The sequence below is a fragment of the Phocoena sinus genome, chromosome 1 (assembly GCF_008692025.1).
Source record: "Phocoena sinus isolate mPhoSin1 chromosome 1, mPhoSin1.pri, whole genome shotgun sequence".
Lineage (NCBI taxonomy): Eukaryota > Metazoa > Chordata > Mammalia > Artiodactyla > Phocoenidae > Phocoena > Phocoena sinus.
The window spans coordinates 11182546-11203032 of NC_045763.1; the positions used below are offsets into that span (position 1 = coordinate 11182546).

Genomic DNA, 20487 nt, shown 5'->3' on the forward strand with positions numbered 1-20487 from the left:
CAGTGAGATAGCCCAGCTTCCCGCTGAACAATTCCCACCCACCTTTTAAGGAACCAGCAAAGCAGGAACTCCACTTCGTAGCTCGGGCGTGCGGCTCCCTCCCCCGGAGCTCCATCCCCGCTCCCCTCCCGGGCCCCTCTTCCGAGTAGCCCTCTCCCCCAGGCACCCACCGCCTCCCCAGCCCCTGCGCCGCGCTAGGAGCGAGTTCGCCAGGGCGGGGGCCGCCCCACGGCTCCAAGGAGGGGACCGAGGTCTGGCCTTGGAGCTGGCGCCCCCCACCCCTAGCCAGGGGCGCCACCTCGGCCCACGCCGGGCCACCGGCCGCCGCCCTCGCCCCCCGGGGGGTGTGTCCCCGAAGTCGGGGGCGCGGGAGGCCGAGGCAGCGGCCCCGCCCCCAGCCCGGGCCCCCTCCCGAGCGCGCGGCGAATGGTAGGCTCCACGGAAAGAGTGCGGGCGGCGCGCGGTGTCCGTCTCCGAGCCGCGCTCGGCGCCGGGGTCTAGGCGGTCGCTGCTCCTCCTCTTTCTCCTCCCCCCCGCCACCCCCCGCCCCCCCCCCCCCCCCCCCCCCCCCCCCGCCGCCTCGCTACCGCCGCGGATCAGGCTGGAGGCGCCGCTGTCATTCCTGCGCCGGAGGAGCCGGCGCTGCCGGTGCCTAGGGGTCGGGGCTCGGGGGAGCCGGGCCGCGGGGGACCCAACAGGTAGAGCCGGGGGTGCCCGGCCGCGCGCCCCCAGCGCATCATGCAGCTCTTTGTCACCTCTCTCGCCCCCAGGCCAAAATCCTGAGCATGATGGAAGACAATAAGCAGCTCGCGCTCCGCATCGATGGGGCGGTCCAGTCGGCCAGCCAGGAGATGACCAACCTGCGAGCCGAACTCACGGCCACCAACCGGAGACTGGCGGAACTGAGCGGCGGCGGCGGCGGCCCCGGCCCGGGCCCGGGAGCAGCGGCCAGCGCCTCGGCGGCGGCGGACTTGGCGGCGGCGAACATGGAGAACCACCAGCACAGCGCGCAAGGTAGGGATCGTACGGCGGCCGGGGCGGAGGAGAGGCGAGAGAGCAGGACCCGGACCCGGAGGGGGCCGGGGACTCGGTGCCCCCACGGCCGCGGCGAAACCGCCTTGCATTGTGGCTTGTAACCCTTTCCGCCCGGCGGTGGCCGGCGCTGCTCCCCTGCTGGGAGTTGCAGGCTGCTGTCATTAACGAAAACCCGGGTGCACGCTGCGCCCGGGTTCACACGGTCACGCCTGTCCTGGCCAGCGCGAGCGAGGCGCAGCCGGCGCGTCCCTACCGGTAGCAGAAAGTGCCCTTCAGATGGCACACAGCCCCCAGCTCCTTGGGCAAACTTTTCATGCCCGGGCCTTTGCCCTCACCCGCGGCAGGGGTGAATGCCACAGCTCCCCCCAGTTCCGGAGGCTCCTTCCTTTGGAATGACTCCCGGAGAGGGAGCTCCAGACTCTGCAGCCGCGCTCGGGGTAGAGGATTGGACTGGTTTGCACTTTTCTCCACGGATGCCAAATCCCTTGTCTCGATTGCATCTGGACTTTATTTTCTCCCCATTTGAGATCGCGCAGGCAGTGGAATATATCGATGCAACAGTAGATGCTGTGCTCAGCAGGGAGTTTAAATTTCCAGCAAATATAAACACTGTGAGCACTTTCCGGGGGGGTGGGGGAAATCTTAGACCTCAAAGGCTGAGTGATGGGCTCCTGGCGAAATGAACGCTTAGATGGTGGATTTCCAGGTAGCCGCCGCTTGAAGGGACTCTTTGCAGTTAGGAGGAGGGAAAAAAAGGACAGTCTGTGTTGACATTGACAGTGATGAAGCTCTGAAACCCTCATGCGTGGGTTAAAGGTGGAGGAAGCATCCCCCCCCGAAAAAGAAAAAAAATACTGTTTGGTTTCTGTGAATTAAAAAGTAAAAGGGTAGGCTGGATTTTCAGGATGTCTTTTCTTTTTTTGCCTAATTGCCCTTTAAGAAACGTTGTCACCGGTTGTTAATGTCATTTGATTGTAAGCTAAACAGCTGAAATCCAGAATATGACAGAAGAAATATCCAGTCCAGGAGGGCCACTTGTGTAAATATGTCACGTGATGAGGTACCAAAGGCTCAGTGGCTTCGAAAGATTTTCTAGTTTTGTTATTATTTCAAAGGCTTCTCCTAAGTGTTGAGAGAGAGAGAGTCTGTTTTCATATTAATGCCTTCTCTCCATCAGCTTCTGTTTCCTCTTTACCTTGCTGGGGTAGGTATGCTTTTTTTTTTTTTTTTTTTTTGCTGTGAGACGTTAAGCCTGAACATTAGCAGTGTACGTTCAATTCCAAGTCAGATCTTAACTTGGTACTCCAGGAGTCCGTCAAGAGTCTTGGGGCAGTAATTTGGTACCAAAGTAGCGTGACGTTATGGTGGGAAGGTGTTGTGAGCCTGGTGCTTGCTGCACAGTTTTCAAGGTGGGTATCTGGTTATTCTATCGTTTATCCCTTGTTATGTCATTGTGTGTGGAAGATGCTCTCTGCTGGCACCTGGGCAAAAAAGGGAAGTCAGACTGCATGGTCATGCTTTACTTTTTATAGGCAGGGACTCTTTCAACCTTAAAGAAATAGCGCAAAACTGGCATTTTGCTGAGAATCAAAAGCCATGGTATGGGGGACTGAACAATGCTAGTTCATTTCCCACCATCCGCCCCTTTCTCAGCGGAGGAAAAGTTAAGTGGCTTTTATCTGAGTCCTGGGTCTAGTTGCCGTCTGAGCATGCTAAGGAGAGGTCGGTGCCGCAATGATCTACACATTCAACTTGGAAATTGTGATACTTGGCTGATGGTTAAATTGTTGTAGTGGAGCAATAGGGGACTGTTCCCTTTTTGTTTTTTCCTACAAAAATGCACAAGGCTGTGGAAATAGAAAAATGGCTTTTGGATTTCTTGATATCCCTAAAAACACACAAAACCAGCAGCTTCCTCATATTCTTAGAAACATGCCTGCCCAGGCCAGGGGCTGTCTGTGGGTGGTTGGATGAAGGATGGTTTTGATTTTTCCTCTGTGTACCATTGGTATTTTTCAAAACCTTTACTAGGGGGAGTTTAATGATTTGATAATCAGAAAATAAAATGTTGAAGATTTTAACTCAGCTTAATGGTTGGCCACATATCCCTCTAAATTGATGTCAATTTAAACTGATGTGATGGTTGAAAAGAAAACAAGACCCCCATATAAATCCAGTGGGGCATCATTTACGTATCTATGGCAACAGTTCCTCAATACAGTACTTTTCACATTATTTAGCCTCTGTGAGTGTTTTGGGTTTTGTTTTTATTTTGTTTTGTTTTGTTTTGTGTTCTCATGACATGTGGCAGCGTTCTGCTGGAACCGAAACCTGCAGAGGTGGTCTGGTAGTTTCTTTTGCTAGTGCTTTTGTATTCCTAAAGGAAAGCACTGGGCTCTCTCAAGTTAATTTCAAAGTGTGGTTCATTGGCTTTCTCACGCTTCATTGTCATATGCCTCCAGGAAGGCTCACAGAAGCTCAGTTCCTGGGGGTTCCTAATTCTTCCGAATTAGTCTTCTGTTTTTATTTTGTCTGTGTTGGTGCAAGTCAATGGGCTCAAACCCTATGAGCGTTTAGTGTTATTGAGTTATCACTTTTCAAATCAAGGTTTTGAATGAAATGAGTATCTTTCAAAATGCAACTGTGTAAGTCGTCTTTTAACTAAAGGACATTATGCACATATTAAGTGCGTGCTAATTTCCTTTTAATAATATTAGCCCAAATGGTTACAGGGAAGAGTCACCTTTTGCTCTCCCTGCTGAGAAACTGTTAGATCCATCTTCAGATTTTTGTGTTAAAAATTTTTTTATTAATAAACTAAAGAAGCTCATCAATCCACCAGTGGACGTTTTGTTCCAGTGAGGATATCTGACAGTAGGTAAGTTGATGAAGAAAACTTGGGTTTTCCTAGAGAGTTAATGGAGTGTGTCATTTAAACAAAATATTAACTTGGTTGGTACCCTCTGCGAGCTGGCATGGTTGCTATGTAACAGAGTCTAGAAAGTGAACTGCTGAAAATCTGGGCTTTCGGCACTTTGCAGGATCTTCTTTCAGAATCTGTGTTGAAAGAAACGCTTGGCAGCCAGCCCATCTCCTCTCTCCCTGCTTCAAGTGAGTCGGATAATCCCTAATGAGGATGCTGGCATGCGGAGCATAGGGCATCCGCGCAGGGTGGCACATCTCAAGGCTCCAGAGCTGCCTCTTAGGTTGGTGGGGTCACAACTGCCTTTGACAGGTGGACAGAAGGAGCCTTGGAAAGAACAGAGCCAAGCAGTTGTTCCAATTTGTCTTGTTGTTGGTAGCCAGAGAACGGATTTGTTTAAAGTCACATTTCTAAGCTGTTTTCCTCGGCGTAACATCTCTGGGAAATGTGTTTAAAATACTTGCTATTCTTTGAGGGGAAAATATAGCAGTTTGTTTCTCTGAAAATGTTTTATCTGATGAATGGCTAATATTAGATTCAATTGGTTGCTTTGCTATGCATAGAATAAAACAATTAAGTTCCATTGTACCCAATTCAAATAGGTGTTTAACCGTATATAACATAAAATACCTATGCCCAGTAGGATGTATACCTACTGCCAATATTTTTGTGGTTTGTTTTTTTAAGGAAATAATTGTATTTATATGCCTATGTAAGTGGAAATGCTCATAGCATCTTTCTTGGGTGTTGAGGACTTAACTGTTTACTGCATCTGTTAGATGGGGATGGGGAAAAGTGTCATTTTCTTACACCTTTGTAAATTTCCATAAATAGATGCAAGTTTTATTTTATTTTTCTCCCCAGGCATTAAAATAGGCTGTTACTTCAGGTCTGATGGCTCTTATCTAGCATTACTATAACACCGGAAACTCTTCGGTGAAGTATAAATTACCTTGGGACTGAATTGAATGTGTGAGTAGTCTGCAGAGATGCTAGACACTGTTGCTTTTCAAAATCAAAGAATCCCCTTTGGGGATCCCCTTTGGCATCCCCTTCCCAATTTGTTCTGCCTCTACATACTCTTGTTTTCCCAAGCAGACGTTTATCTTTTTTGAGAAGAGGATTTTCACGTGGCAGAGAGGATGGAACAAAATGTGGCGGAATCTTGGGGGCCCTTTTGTTAGATCACCTGTAAGTTACAGAGCTCGTCCAGTACCTATGGCTTGGTTTTCCAGCCGTATCAATGGGCTGAAAGAGGCTTGTCTGTGTTTTCCTAATCTGGTAGGCTGTCATGAGACGGGACTTCACAATTCTTCCTGAAAATCACCATGCATGGTCACAAAGAGAATAGGTACAGATCAGCACAGCCCGGTGGAAATTAGTTATTGATTGACTGTGATTTATTGTCTTTCCATTGTCTTTGGAAAATGCCCTTAAGTCAAGTTTATGGTTCTGGTTAATTTCACACTCCCAGCATTTCAGGATTTACTGAGGTTTTTCAAAACTTCTTTGATGCTAAGTTTGAGCCAATCTGATTTTTATGATAGGAGCCTAGTCACACATCCTCCCGGCATAAGACAAGGCATGTTCTCCCCTTGCCTTTACCCCCTCTGCTCCCCAAGACTGCTGGCACTTTTGAGGAATCCTGTAGCTTATAATTTGTGACTTCCTGGCTGCCAGTGAGCTTCTAGCAGATGGCCTTGGCAGGTGGGGGGTGCTCGTTGAAACACTGCCTGCTCACCATGCAAGTCATATGGGGCCCAGAAGGTCAAGCCTGGGTCCCGGCCATATTCATTGCATATTTCATTTATATTTATTCCTGAGTTACATAGCTAAGGAAAGTGAAATCAGCATGAATTTCTCAGTTCTTTTCAGACCTTTTCCAGTATTGGTCTGTGTGAGCATTAGTGCTTGGCTTCTCACCCCCTGCCATCCGTCAGGCAAGAATGGAACTCGTTCTGCCTGCTGAGGCCAGGGAACGGGTTTTTAAGTGATCTTGTAAATGAAAATTAGTCCATACTGTTTGGGCTGGATATTAGGGTGAGTAACACATGGGATGACAAGGGATGCCACCAACAGCAGTCATTGCAATGTCCTAGTCATCAGAAATGCAGGCAAAGAGGGTTCAGGCAGAATCCTTTAGGAAAAGACAGCTTCCCTGAAGCCAAGAGGGTGACCGTCCATTGCCGCGGATTGTACCTGAAAATTCCAGGGCAGGTAAGCGTCCCACTGGCTCATGTCACCATCCTCAAGGTCCCCTGCCAGGCCCATCTTGACTGTGGAGAAGCTGGAGGGAGACCAGGCAAAGGAATCTCTTCTTCTTTCCCATGTGGTTGGATGAGACCAGAACATTCTTGCTTGTTTGATGCAACGTCAGATCTCGGTGGCAGAGTCCAGGCTGTGCTCTGTGGGCATTCTTGCTTCCCCCTTGAAATCCTGAGCTGCTAGAAACATGGAAGAAGCTGAATGTAGTTTTAATGCGTTTGGCGGCTTCTGTGTGATGGGATATCATTGGTTCTCGATTTGTTTTAGTGTCTTTGTTGACTTGGCCTTGCTGGACCTTTGGGTCAGACTTCTGAAAAGCCCCTGTCCCCTTCACCCTGCAATGAATTGAGACCCTCGCACGAGAGCTCGTATGGAGCTTGTAACAGGCAGGTCTACCAGCAAAGCACCCCCCCCCCCCCACCCAGCCGAGGCCTCTGCCCCTTCTGTGATGGGCAGTCAGGCTGGGAGGATGGAGAGAAATGGGAGGAGGGGCTGCCCGCCCAGCTCCTACCCCTTCTCTTCTCTTCCACCAGAGCAAGTGCTGGAGTGAAGGGGATGGAAAGGCCTTCCATTCCCAAGATTGTCTCAGCTCTGCAGATTGTTTGAAGTGATGTGAATCATTAAGAGCAAAGTGCCCTCTAAAGGAAGGTGGGTCCGGAGCTAATAGTTTACACTCACCTTGGGCACTTCATTATGGTTCTCGGAGCTCACCTCTTGGGGGTTCTGGAACCATCCTGATACCATGTAATTTTCTTTTCAGCGAAGGTGAATAGTGTAATGTAGGACTAAATTAGAACTAGTTTCAGTGCTTTGTCAAACTTTTCAATAAATAATAACAATAAGGACTTCCAACGTGTCACGTATCTTCCCGAGTGCTTAACATGAATAATTGTATCTGGAGCCCAATGAAGTGACAACTGTTGTGCCCATTTTTGAAAAGAGGAAACTGACTGGGACCCCGAGAGGTTAGGTCACCTGTCTGCCATGACATAGTAATGACAACGACGGTGACGATGACAGCAAGCTTTGACATAGTCTTGCTTGGAGCTAGGTGCTGTTCTAAGCGCTTCTCTGAATCAATGCATTTAATTTTTGTAATGACTTATGAGGCAGGTACCATTGTACCCATTTTACGTATGAGAAAACCGAGGCACGAAAAGGATCTATTACTTGCCAGAGGGCCATTAAGCGACCAAGCTCTGGCTCCGGAGTCCGTGCTCTTACTCATCTCACTTTGATGCCCAGCGTCACTCGGCTGGTAGTGACTGATCCAGGAATTCAAACCCACCGAGGCTCTCTGCTCTTTAAACCTGTATTGTCTCCTAAATCAGAAGTATCTTTCGGTTTGTTCATTAGGAAGGTTGACGGAGCTGTAGGCTTGTCTCCATTCTTAATTAATGTTTTCCTAAACTGATGGTAATTTCTGGGTCCTTATACGAAATCATAGGGAAGCAGGAATCCCTCTCCCTTAGGTGTGAGGTTAACTGACAAAGAGGGAATTGGGTCCTGCTTACAAGGTTAGCAACCCAAGGGTCACTTGTCCCCGATGAAAAGAACCATATTGATCCTGACGTTGGGGCCTCCTACTTCTCAGACTTCGAATGCATTCTCTCTTGGGAAGGATGATTCCAGGCAAAGCTGGTATCCTGCGGTCCTATTATTCTCCCTCCTGCCCATATCTTCCCCTTTTCTGAGTTCTCTCCCAGTGGCCTCGGTGGCCCCCAGTGGCCCAAGACCATGCCCAACAAAGGACGTATAACTACTCACAGATTCCTTTACACTAGGATTTCCCAGTCTTGGCATTGTTGTCATTTGCAGGATACTTCTTTGTTGGGGGGGGTGGACATCGTGTCCATTGTAGGATGTTTAGCAGCGTCCCTGTCCTCTGCCCACTAGATGCCAGTAGAACCTTCCACACCCCAGTTGTAACAACCAAAAATGTCTCCAGATGTTTCCAGATGTCCATTGGGAGGCCACATCATCCCTGGCTGAGAACCACTTTGTATGCCGGGCATTAGAGGAGACCCCAGTTGTGAGTCTTAGGATGGCGGCTCTGTGAGAGCAGAGAGTTTCATCTGTTTGTTTTCTGCTCCATTCACAGCACCTAGAACAGTACCTGGCACATAGCAAGGGCCCAGTAAATAGTTGTTGATCGACTGAATGAATGAACGAATCCATGATTTTTAAATTACAGTGTGCGGAATTCGGTCGACTTGTCATGTTTTACATGAAGGTCATTGGTTTAATGATAGATGGTTTTAATTGTGTTTATTTGCCATATGTCAACACTGTTCTAAACCCTTTCCCTATATTATCTCAATTAATCCTTTTAACTACCTTCTCAGGTGAGTACTGGGTTTGCCACCTTACAGATGAGAAAATTGAGGCCCAGAAAGGTTATGTGACTTGCCCAGGGTCACCAAGCTAGCAAGTAGCAGAGCCAGGATATAAACCCAAGTAAATGTGCCTCCAGAGACTGCCTGTTGTCCCAGCCAGGATGCTGTACAGCTTTGCATATTTTTTCCCATTCCTGCCCAAGAAATCATTTTTGTTCTAAAGCTGGTGTTGTGGCAATTATAGTTAGGATTTGCATGTCAGACACTAAGTCATTCATCATAAATCCTCAGAGCTCCACTGTACGAAAGATGCTTTGTCACTGCCGGAGAGTCTGTAGCCAGGAAGGATTGGTGCGTGGCCAGAGGTAAGAGGGCAGTTCAGTGGCTGAACCATGTTCAAATGTGAGAATCTCCCTTCTCTCTGCCTCGCTGCTGGGCTTCAGCTGGAGGGAGTCACATAGAGGACTGAAATTTTCAAGGAAAGGGGACAGTGGCCCCCAGAGCTTCTTAGCAGGGGGTTGACTCATTTTTAGGAAAAGGGATGTTCCGGGATCAGAACTGGGGGGCTGCAGAGACTTTGAAGATAATCCAAGAGGATAGTGATAGCAATAGTCAGCATCTGTTGAGGCTTTTTTTTTTTCTGGACTTTCCCAGACCCTGTGGGGTGTAATTGATGACATTTTCTCATCTGACTTCCTATCACAGCGAGTTAGATAATGTTCTCACCTCCATTCTACAAATGAAGAAACTGAGGCTTAGAAAGGTTTAGTTGCTTTTCCAAGATCTAGACAGTGGTCTTCTGCTGGATTGGCACACAGGTTCACCTGACCCTGGAGCCCGCCTGCTTCACCACAGCAAGAATATTGAGGACTACCCTAGTGGCACAGTAGTTAAGAATCTGCCTGCCAATGCAGGGGACACGGGTTCAATCCCCAGTCCAGGAAGATGCCAGATGCCGCAGAGCAACTAAGCCCACGCACCGCAACTACTGAGCCCATGTGCCACAACTGCTGAAGCCCGTGCACTCTAGGGCCCGCGTGCTGCAACTGCTGAGCCCACGTGCTGCAACTACTGAAGCTCGTGTGCCTAGAGCCCATGCTCCACAACAAGAGAAGCCACCGCAAATGAGAACCCCGCGCACTGCAATGAAGAGTAGCCCCTGCTCGCCACAACTAGAGAAAGCCCGCACGCAGCAACGAAGACCCAACACAGCCAAATGTAAATTAAAAAAAAAAAAAGAATATTGAGATATTGTGCCAGGCAGCACAAAGACATGCCAGGAGGATGGCTTTGTCTTTTTGCTTCCAGACCAACCCTCCCACTCCCCTTCTTTTTTTCTTTTCTTCCTTTCCTCCTTTCTTCTCTCTGTCTCCATCTAGCTTGAGAGATTGAGCACATAGATTCAGGGACCACAGATTTAATAAGATATGGAGCAAGTTATCTTGGAGCTCTTAGGCTAGTAGGGGTGACTGACATGGAAGTATAATTACATTTTCTAATGAAGGTCTAGACAGGTGTAATGGGAAAATAGGTGATGAAGTGACAAACACAGAAGCCTTCACAGATGTACATGACAGTGGCAATATGTAAGAAAAGCATGCTGGGAAAATACATTAACTTCTCTACTAAGGGTAAACTGCCCATGGGAGATTATTAGGGTGCAACTTTGGGGGTAGGCTGGGATCGGGTACTGCAGAGAATAGCTGCTGGCTTGGACCTTCTCCCTCAAAGAGCATTTCTTAAGGAGAAAGAAGATGTGGATGATATAGGGTTTAGATCTTGAATGATAGTTGGGTTTTCTTCTCCAGAGAGAACAAGAAAAGATATGAATTTCAAAGCAGGTATAGCTCTGCATCTTTCAAAATAAACTCACCCCTTATATATATTACCTTCCTGGCCAAGGCTGGCGCTTCTTGTCAGCTGCAACAAATGAATTAGTTCATTTTCCTTGATTAACTTGAATTTTTTTGAAACCATCGAGGATGGTGTCTTTAATTCAGTAAGTGCAACTTGGAACACAGTGGGATTTATGTCACCCTTTCCCCCTCATTCTTGCCATTTGAAATTCTGTGCTCACCACTTCCTGACGATAGCGAGGTATGAAGTTTAGAAATTTGATACTGACCCTGGAGAGTGCAGCTGCGGCACCATAGAGCTTGATGAATGATGGCTGGGGAGAACTGACCTGTGATTATATGTCTACTGATTATCTTAATTAATGCATTCATCAAGTAGATTGCTTTTCCTGTTCCTACAAGGTTTACCACGTGAAGCAAGAAAAAACCGGGAATATTTCTCGACACAGCTTTAGATTTGGGAGTTAACAGAAAGGCAAGGCCTGGCTGCCATTTTGTAGAGACTGTTAGCCCGTTAGCTAGCAGACGTGCTCGGATTGCTCTGTTCACAATTTGACATGGTACCAGGCAGCCCTGCAAGGAGGCATGTTCAAGTCTTAATGGAAGTCCTCTGGAGAAGGATCATTATTTCTGGTCAGATTTTCTACAGTGTGGGTGAATATCATGGACCAATAGACTAGAACCTTGTTAAAACTCAGCTGGTCAATTCATGGGTTGGTTCCACCATGGGATAACTCAAAACCCACCCTTGAACACTTTCAGTGTTATCACCTTGCCTCTAAAGCAAAAGCTTGGTCTAGCATCCTCATGCTAGACCATGAGGATGGATGGATGGATGGATGGACGGAGGGATGGATGGATGGATGGATGGATGGTCTAGCATCCATCTAGCAAAAGCCAATGCTCAGAATCCTTTTTCCAGGGTTCTGCTGCTTTTATCCACTCTTCTTTCCTTTGCACCCAGGAGGCACTAGGGAAGCACTAGAGCATATCACTACCCAGATCTTTGTAGATCTTTGCAGATCTTTGCGGTATACAGAGACTTGCACAGGCATTGTCTCTGTGGATCCTACCAACTGGCGCATAGGATGGAATTGAAGTAGACACAGCAATCTATTTCTCAAATGAGGAAGCTGAGGGACAGTGATTTAAACGGATTTGTTCAAGATTGTTGAGCTTGTCATTGAACCAAATTCTCCTCTCTTTCTCCCACTGCAAGATCCCACCGTGACTGCACAATGGTGGCAGAGGGCTGCCCTGGAACTTACGATTGGGTGAGATCTGACCTTGCCTTGGCCAAGCCCTCTTGAGCATGGGCCACCCTGTCTTGTAAGACCTGGATGGTGACACCGTCACCCCAAGCCTGTGCTCTCACACTCTGAGCTCCCATGTCCAACGTCTACCCATGGTGAAGGGACAGTCCAGTTTTACAGATTTAATCTTATTTTTTACACTACATTCTTTCATCCTCTCCGTGGGGTTTTCAGTCATTTGACCTCTCTTTCAATGACCTATCTTATTCATGCCCGAACGTAGCGTTTCTCTTCTTCTGGCCTCCCTTAAAAGCAGTTAGAGACCTGTAAACCAGAGCAGGTTTGCACCCGGGGAACTTCCTGATTGTCTTATGGGATCTGGGAATGACTTTCGTACGGAGGACAATTTTTTCCACCCGACACCATCGTCGTTTAGGATTTTTGAATATGGGAAGCACGTCTGTGAGGGGACCTATGGTCTTAGCACGTGGATGTGCGTGTACTCTCTGAGTGTCGGGGGCAGGATGTAGCCATCACAGTAAATCTGCCTAATTTCTCTCTCTTCACTGTCCCTTCAGGGAGACACTTTGGAACCTTTAGGATCTCTCTTATCAGAGTCTTTGAGTTAACATCCATCCAAAACATGTTGGTTTCAATTGTCCACCTAAACTGTTGGCTGTGCAGGCACACGTTCTCAGCGCTGCTGTGGCTGTAACTGCCTATATAGTTGGTGGACCTCCTGCTGCTCCAAGCTCACCTCTAGACCTTGAACTCAGATCAGTGGAATCGCATCCACAGACTGAAGTCCAACAGTGTGGCAGAAAACTCAGGGAAAATCAGAATGGGGTCTTTTGCTGTGCACCCAAGGAGAGTGGAAAGGAAGTATCAACCCGGAGGCCCCTGCAGCGCAGCAGACAACCCGCTGTAGTTAACTGACACCTAAGCAGCTAATCTATCGGCTGGGACTCTGATCTCTGTTTCATTTCAGTGTGACGAGGAACAGTCGCTAGAGGCTTCCCAAACCTCTGATAGCAAAATAGAAATAATACACATTTGGAATGCATTTGAAGATCTATTTATAATAGGCTCCAGAAGAGCAGAAAGTATTTTTAAGGATCAAAATGTTTGCTTGTAGAACCTCTACAGTGTGACAACCAAAAAAGTCTTTAGACCTTGCCCAGTGTTTTTGAGTTTTAGATTGGTATTAGCATTAAACATTTCGGATTCCCGCCACTGACAATAGATATTATAGCTGCACGTGGAGATGAAAGAAAGTGCTTCTTGATTCAGTTGGGAGTTCACTTCAGTGCTTGCTCCTGTGGCTTGAATGATGGAGCTAGTGTAGGAGTTGGCAAACTTTTTCTGCCAAGGGCCAGATAGTAAATACTATAGGCTTTGGGGACCATAGGATATCTGTCATAATTCCTCGACTCTGCTGCTGTAATGTGAAAGCAGCCGTAGACAATAGGTAAATGAATGGGCGTGGTTGTGTTCCAATAAAACTTGATTTACAAAAACAGGCACTCCTTGGACTAGAGTTTGCCAGCCCCTGAACTTGCAGTTCTCTTGCATTTGCCTTCTGACCCATTTCTATCCCTCACCTTTACAGTGCTCAGCATACAGAAGGAGCTTAATAATGATTGATTAAGCTAGTGAATTAGATGTGAGCAATAAAACCACCAGATTACAGTGTTAAAGGAGCAGAAACAAGAAGTTAATTACTAGGGGTGTAATGGTTAATGGACAAGAGAAAGAGACATTTGTTGGCAGCTTCATGGTCTGAGGTGAAGTCATTTGTGATTAGTCATCATTACAGACCCCGAGCTGTGAAGGGACAGAGAATCACCAGTAGCAGTGAGATACAGAGCAAGACACTTGGCATCTAAGCCTCAATTTCCTTATTTAGGAAATGAGGAGGTTATTTCCATCTTCAAGATAATATAGCAGATACATGGGTTTAAGGGAGTGAAACAGATTCGATCCAGATCCTGGCGATATGACTTGGGTTGTGGGACATTACAGCTCTCAGTTTCCTCCTCTGTAACGAGGCCGATAATCCCTCCTTTCTAGAGTGATTAGGATGGTTTAGTGCAGGGTTTCTCAACCTCAGCACTGTTGACATTCTGGGCCAGAAAATTCTTTGCGTGCATTGTAAAATGTTTAGCAGCACCCCTGGTCTATACCACTAGATGCTCGTAGCACCCCTGTAACGTGACAACCAAAAATGTCTTTAGACATTGCCCAGTGTTTTTTCCTGGGGGGAAAATTACTGCCTGGGTTAATGGACTAACACATAGTGTGCCTGGCACAAAGCTTGATGGACTTTGGGATTCAATAGATAGAACTCTTCATTATTAATAGCATAGTATATTATTGAACTCTGAATTCTCCCACCTTGGAATGAAATTCTCTTTATTTCTCCAGCTGATTTCTGTCCCCCATAGGCAAGATTGGACAGGCAAGATTGGATCCCCCCCACATCCCAGGTCTTTCTCCTGATATCTTTGTGTTGCTTAGAGGCCTTTCTCCTGGGAGGAGCCAGACTTCTTATTATGCCCTGCCGAGTATGCTTTCCAGCCCTTTAAACACACATGTACCTAGACTTGTATTTGAGGTTACGGTCAGAATCCGTAAATGGTCATATGAGAAATCATACAGATGTCTGCAACAAGAATGGACAGGGAGGGTAAGGACCGAAAAGCTTAACTCGCAAAGGCTGGCAGGCTGAGGTAGTAGGCGGTATTCAGATGAAACAGATAATAAGGTACCCAAACTGGTACCAACAAAATGATCACTTCCCTCGTGAGTATGTACACACTTCTAACATTAGCCAGGAGCCAGTTTTCAGTGGTTTAACCTTTAGCCAAGATGGCTATTCCAGCATTGGTTTACATCCGGATTTAATGTTCTGCCATCCATATTTTTACATATATTCTTTTTAATGATGGAGAGCGAGAGACAGAGAGAGAGATAGAGAGAGAGATTTTCAGTGAATTCTGTCCCTTACATATTAGCAGTTGTGTTTTCTATCTGTTTCTCTGGGGAAATACATAAATGCAAAAGAATGCATTGAATTCAGTGACATCCTTAAGCGGCTGCTGCTTCTGCATCTACATATACTTGAAAGACAATGGCACATACGTGCAATAAGAATGCTTCATTCTGTCCACGGGCAGCACATTGGAGACATGTGGATTTTGGACTTCCTCTAAGTCGCTCTCTCTGGCCACCCAGAGTCTCTGTGGCCCACAGCTTGGGACTGCGGCTACAGAATGCACCTACCTGGACGTGTGTGTTCAGCCCTGTGCAGTGCGGTTCTCAGCAATGCCATGTGCAGTTAGGTGCTCCATAAGTGCCTTGGAAACGTACGGCTACTGCCCCAGGCCTTGAGTCTTCTGATTTTAAGGGATTCTTCTGTTCCTCAAACTCAACTCTGCCTCGCTGTGACACAATCAAATAAATCTATGATTTGGACCCTTGGCTTTAAGAAAACCCTTCTTTATTTAGGCAGAAATTTCTATGGTGACTTCCTGGTATGGATATTGGAAAGCGCCGGTTATAGTCAGAATAACAAAACTGGCCCTAAACTAGATTTCGGGCGATATGATTTGACTGGCCAACTGCCACCGCTAACCATCATCACCCTGCCCCATCTCCGGCTAACTCCTAAAACCCCTCAAGCACGTGATCCATCATCTCATTTTCTATTTATGCCAGCACCAGATAATGGCCTAATCTCTCCAGTAGCATACAGAGTTATTAGAGAAGATGGCATTTACAAAATCATTTCACTGTTCCACTGCAAACACCCTAAGCTAATAGGCACCTTCTTACTCTAAACCTTCCTTTTAGCCATGGTTTATTACCTGCAATTAAAATCAACTGGAAGACCCAGTGAATGGTTTTCATTTCTTTTCTTTTGTGCTTGGTTAATATTTAGCTGGTGGGGGCTTCCCGGGTGGCACAGTGGTTGAGAGTCCACCTGCCGATGCGTGTTCGTGCCCCGGTCTGGGAAGATCCTACGTGCCGCGGAGCGGCTGGGCCCGTGAGCCGTGGCCGCTGAGCCTGCGCGTCCAGAGCCTGTGCTCCGCAACGGGAGAGGCCGCAATAGTGAGAGGCCCGCGTACCGCAAAAAAAAAAAAAAAATTTAGCTGGTGGGCCACCAGGGACTTAGGCGGGAACATCAGAGAGACGCCAGTTTTGGCTCACAGGAGAGCTGTCCAGAGGGATGCGGTCGTCACCAGGGCCTAGATGACCATCTGCCAGGCGTGTTGGGAAGGCTACTCCCACACTGGGTTTAGAAGTTCGGGAGGAAGAAAATAGGAAGAACACGCAATGTGAGCTTCCCTTTCTTGTGTTTTGCATTCAGACGGGCCATGGAAGACAAAAGTTTAGCAGTAACAGTATGCTGTCATTTGGGCACAACGCAGAGAAAGTTGAGAAGACAGTAATGACTAGGACAGCGTCTCCCTGGCTTTCACTGTAATGCCTTGTTTGAACAAATTAAGATGCTGACACAGGTAAGTTCAGCGTTTATAGCGTAGGGCAGAAATCTCGAGTCCCTCGCGTGGATGCATATCCTGTTCTCTTAACACGTGTTAGCTGTGTGTGGTGGGCAAGCTGCTCTACAGTCTGGGCCCCACTCTGCCCCCAGGGATAACACTAATCCCGACATCCCATGCTGTGAGATCGCAGGAGAGGGTGTGTTGGAGAGCCGAGCACACCGCCTGGCACTTGCCACGTCCTCCAGAAATGTCGTAAAGGTCGTAAACTGTGCCATAAACGTGCGTACATGTACGGCCTCCCAGCAGGCCCCGGGTGGGTCTAGGCTGTTGTTTGTTTACTCGCTCGGTTAGCCTCCACCAGGTGCATTTTCTGATCGATGAGGCCCGGTCCTTGGCGCTAGGGTGCTAGGATATATCAGGTGCTCACCTTCTGCCGGAAGCCGAAGGAGGAAAGAGCAGAGGGGGAAGGACCCAGCGGGGGACCAAGAGGACTGGATGCTAGCCCTGACTGTACCTGAGACTAAAGAGTGACAAAAAGGAAGCTCCAACCTCTGTCCCGACTGGCAATGCCAACTGTCTGACCAAAGACCCGGGTCCTGCACTCCCACCTCCACCTCCACAACTTGGGAGAGGTGTCCCAGACGGCCGCTCAGGGGCTGGGACATTGGCTCGGTCAGAATGAGCCCGCTGGATGAGACCTGGCTAAAGGCCATCCCGTTTCTGAACTTCTACACTTGGTGACCTTTAGCAGTGTCGCCAAGTCAATCAGGTCCTCCTTAAAGAATATCTTAGATTGTTTAGTTTGGGGAATATTGTCTTTCCTGGCTTAAGCACAGATGATATAAGCCTGTGACTCTGCCCATTAATGGAAGGGAGGGAGGGAGGGGGGAGGAGGGGAGGGCAAGAGAAGAGAAGAGAAGAGAAGAGAAGCACAAGCCAGATGCGCAAATTAAAACACTAAATTTTCTTGGAGTTTATGCGCTCCAAGCAATGTAAATAAAGGTGAGGGCTGGGCCCCTCTGCCCATTAATCAGCCTCAGCCCCAGGCTTACTCTCTGGTTTGTTTGGGCATTTCAGCCCATCACCCACATCTCTTGGCATTTCTGAGATACAAGGGGGAGGCTTCCATCTGCCATCCTGATCGTTCTCCCCTGGGTTTCTTGGAGTGGCGACCTCAGTGTTGCCTTTCGCATGAAATATTACACTCAGGGGTAGGACCAGGGCACTTCAATGCAGGCCGGATACACTTGGGAAGGCTGGTTTTCTGCCCCCGTGGCTTCATTTGCATTTATTTTGCTCCCAACCATTTGTAATATAGTGGTGGGTGTCCATCAAATAGCTATTAACTCTTGAGCCAGCTCCTCAGAGGACTGTTTGAGCTGCCTCTTACAAGTTCAGGGGATAAGACGGCTCATACCTTTGGTCATTCTGTTGGTGTCATGAGCCACCGTGGATGTTAGAACTTCCCGTTTCGTTTCTCTTTAGTCTCTCAAGGACCCTGCAAGACAACAGCCTGTTTGTATGACTGCATTCCTTCAGCTGGACTCAGATTCCCGAGTTTAACTACCGGTGCCACCACCTCCTAGCATGTCATCTTGTTGGTTCACGTAACATCTATGTAACAGGGCTGATAATAGTTCATACCTTACAGGGTTTTTATATAAAGATTAAGTGGGGGGCTTAATCTGGTGGCGCAGTGGTTGAGAGTCCGCCTGCCGATGCAGGGGACACGGGTTCGTACCCCGGTCCGGGAAGATCCCGCATGCCGCGGAGCGGCTGGGCCCGTGAGCCATGGCCGCTGAGCCTGCGCGTCCGGAGCCTGTGCTCCGCAACGGGAGAGGCCACAGCAGTGAGAGGCCCGCATACCGCAAAAAAAAAAAAAAAAAAAAAAAAATTAAGCGGGTTAATATACGTGAAGCCCTGTGTTAAGTGTTCGGCACACATGTGCTAAGGGTTCCATAAATATCAGCTGTGAGTATTGAAAACTATGGCCCAGAGCCTCCCACTGAAGACCTATGGTGCCAAAGAGTGACTTCTTTTGAAAGCAACAGCAAAAAATCATTCAAGGAGGGGCTAGTTTCAGTAGGAATCTTGGCATTTCAAATACAAATCCCAGAGTGTATGAAGCCTTAATGTCCTGATTTATTCTGTGGTTTGATCTATGAGGTTTCCCGTTTGGTGGTGGCAGAAGGGACTCCCTGAGTGCCCACTGCTATCTGCGGTCCCCTTACATATGCCCAACCAGAGTCGTATCTCCGACAGCTCGTGCATCCTCCTCCCCGGGAGAGAGAGCCCCGCTGATGCACTCACAAACCCTCAGTTAAATTCTGCATTATTTTTTTCCTCCATTAACTTATAGCTTGCCTACCGATATTTCAAGCTCTCGTTGTGAAGCAAAGAAAAGTCCTTAAGTGCCGAGAGGTGGCCGCTGAGTCCAGCACTGGCTTCCCTGTACTTGGTCGGTTTTACTTGGGCTGCATGATCTGGCTTGTAAGGTGTATAGCCCATGTCCGTGGAAACACACTGGAATACTGCCCCGTGTGTGCTCTATGGCAGGTCCTGTGCTGGGCTCATGGAGCTCGTAAGCTACTGGGGCCGAGGGAGGATGATGGTGACGAAGGGGATAATAACGGCACTAACGTTTACTGGGTGCTTCGGAAGGGCAAGGCACCGTTCTCAAAGCTGTCTATGTATTTCTGTGTTTGACCCTCACATCAAGTATTACTATTAGCCCTCTTTTTACAAACAAGGCGACTGAGGCTCAGAGTGGTTAAGTAATTTGTCCGTGCTCACACGGCAGGTAGAGTTAAGATTTGGACGGTGGCCCAGTGACCCCAAAGCCTATATTTTTAACTAGCATGAAGTGCTCCTCTCTGGTGCTCCTCTGTAGTATGAAAGCATATATATTACAGTACACCGTGATGAGTACCATGATAGTCGTACCCGCAAGGTATGTAAAAGTGTCCATAAGGGACACTTTGCCCAGGTGGAAGTGAGGTCTCAGTTGCAGACGTCACAGGAAGCTGTGCTTGAGTTGAGTCCTGAAGGACAAGTGGGTCTTCTCTTGGCACAGAAAGTGTACGAGGGGCTCTGGGCGGGGCTTCCTGCAGGAGTGAAGGTGCGGTGGGGGTGATGCATGACTCGGAGGGGGAGTAGCCACACTCCAGGTCTGGGTGGGATGGAGAAGTAACTAGTGGGAGTTGAGAGAGAACGAGCGTGAGTGTGCGGGTGGAGAGGACAGATCTGGAAGGTTCTTGTAAACCAAGATAAAGAATCTGGATTTTACCCCGTCTACGATGAAAAAGGTATTTTTTTTATTGTGGTAAAATACTCGTAACACAGAATTTAATACTTCAGCCATTTAAAAGTATACAATTTAGTGGTATTAAGTACATTCACAACTTAACCACTATCTGGTTCCAGAACTTTCTAATCAACCTCGAAAAAGTTGTGCCATTAAGCAGTCACTCCCCTCCCCTCCCCCCCATCCTCATGGCAGACACTTAACTGCTTTCTGACTCTATGGATTTGCTTATTCTGATCTGATCAGCTCCTCAGATCAATTTACTGTAACCCTCACCCTAAGTGTCAGTTTGCCCATTTGTATAATGGTAAGATCTCTGTATATATGCATACATCTATATGTGAACGTATGCTGTCTCCGAAAGTGTGCCATCTGCTTCTCCCTAAATTATAAGCGTAACAGAAAAATTAGATAACTTTGAAATTGTTTGAAGCTCCAAAAATTCTATTTAAATTGAAAGTTTCCTCAGGCGTAAAATGGGGCTGATAAGAGCACCCACTTCTGAGAGTTGCGGAGGTTATTAAACGTGTGCATTCATGGAAGGCACAGATAGCGGTTCGCGGCATAGCAGAAGCAACCAGTGAGTGTTGGTTGTGATCATTACTGTAATTATCATCATTGTTATTATTGGCAAAATATCCCCTTTGCCCGCCCCCGTGTTCCCAGCGGGAAGCTGGGATAGGTTTTCTGGGTCTTGGCCAGTCCATGAGGGAGCCCTGCTGTGTAGACTTTGGGCACGTGTTGTCATAGGAAACTCGTGACTGTGTAACTGCAGAAACTTTCCCTTTCTTTCTACAATACTTACCGAGTCCCTAGTATGGGACATCACTGTGCCGGATGGTGAAGGTGGGCAGTAGTTCGGACCTAGATCCTTATCTGGGATGTTTACAGTCTAGCGTTTATAGCAACAAACAGTGACAAGTCCAGGCTGCTGAGTGGATGGCCTGGAATTGAGTCCTCGCCTCACCGCCTGCTTACTATGTGCCCTGGGCAAGTTATTTGACCTCCCT

General features: G+C 47.8%; 1 protein-coding gene across 1 annotated transcript in view; it reads left to right on the plus strand.

The window, feature by feature from the left end:
- Positions 1-770: 770 nt before the first annotated feature.
- The window catches only part of KAZN (kazrin, periplakin interacting protein), a 464439-nt gene continuing 444722 nt past the window's right edge, over positions 771-20487 (plus strand). Inside the window, exon 1 of the mRNA XM_032654524.1 lies at positions 771-1014. Within this exon, the coding sequence (XP_032510415.1) occupies positions 786-1014 (229 nt within the window). The 5' untranslated portion in view covers positions 771-785. The remainder of the gene's footprint in view (positions 1015-20487) is intronic.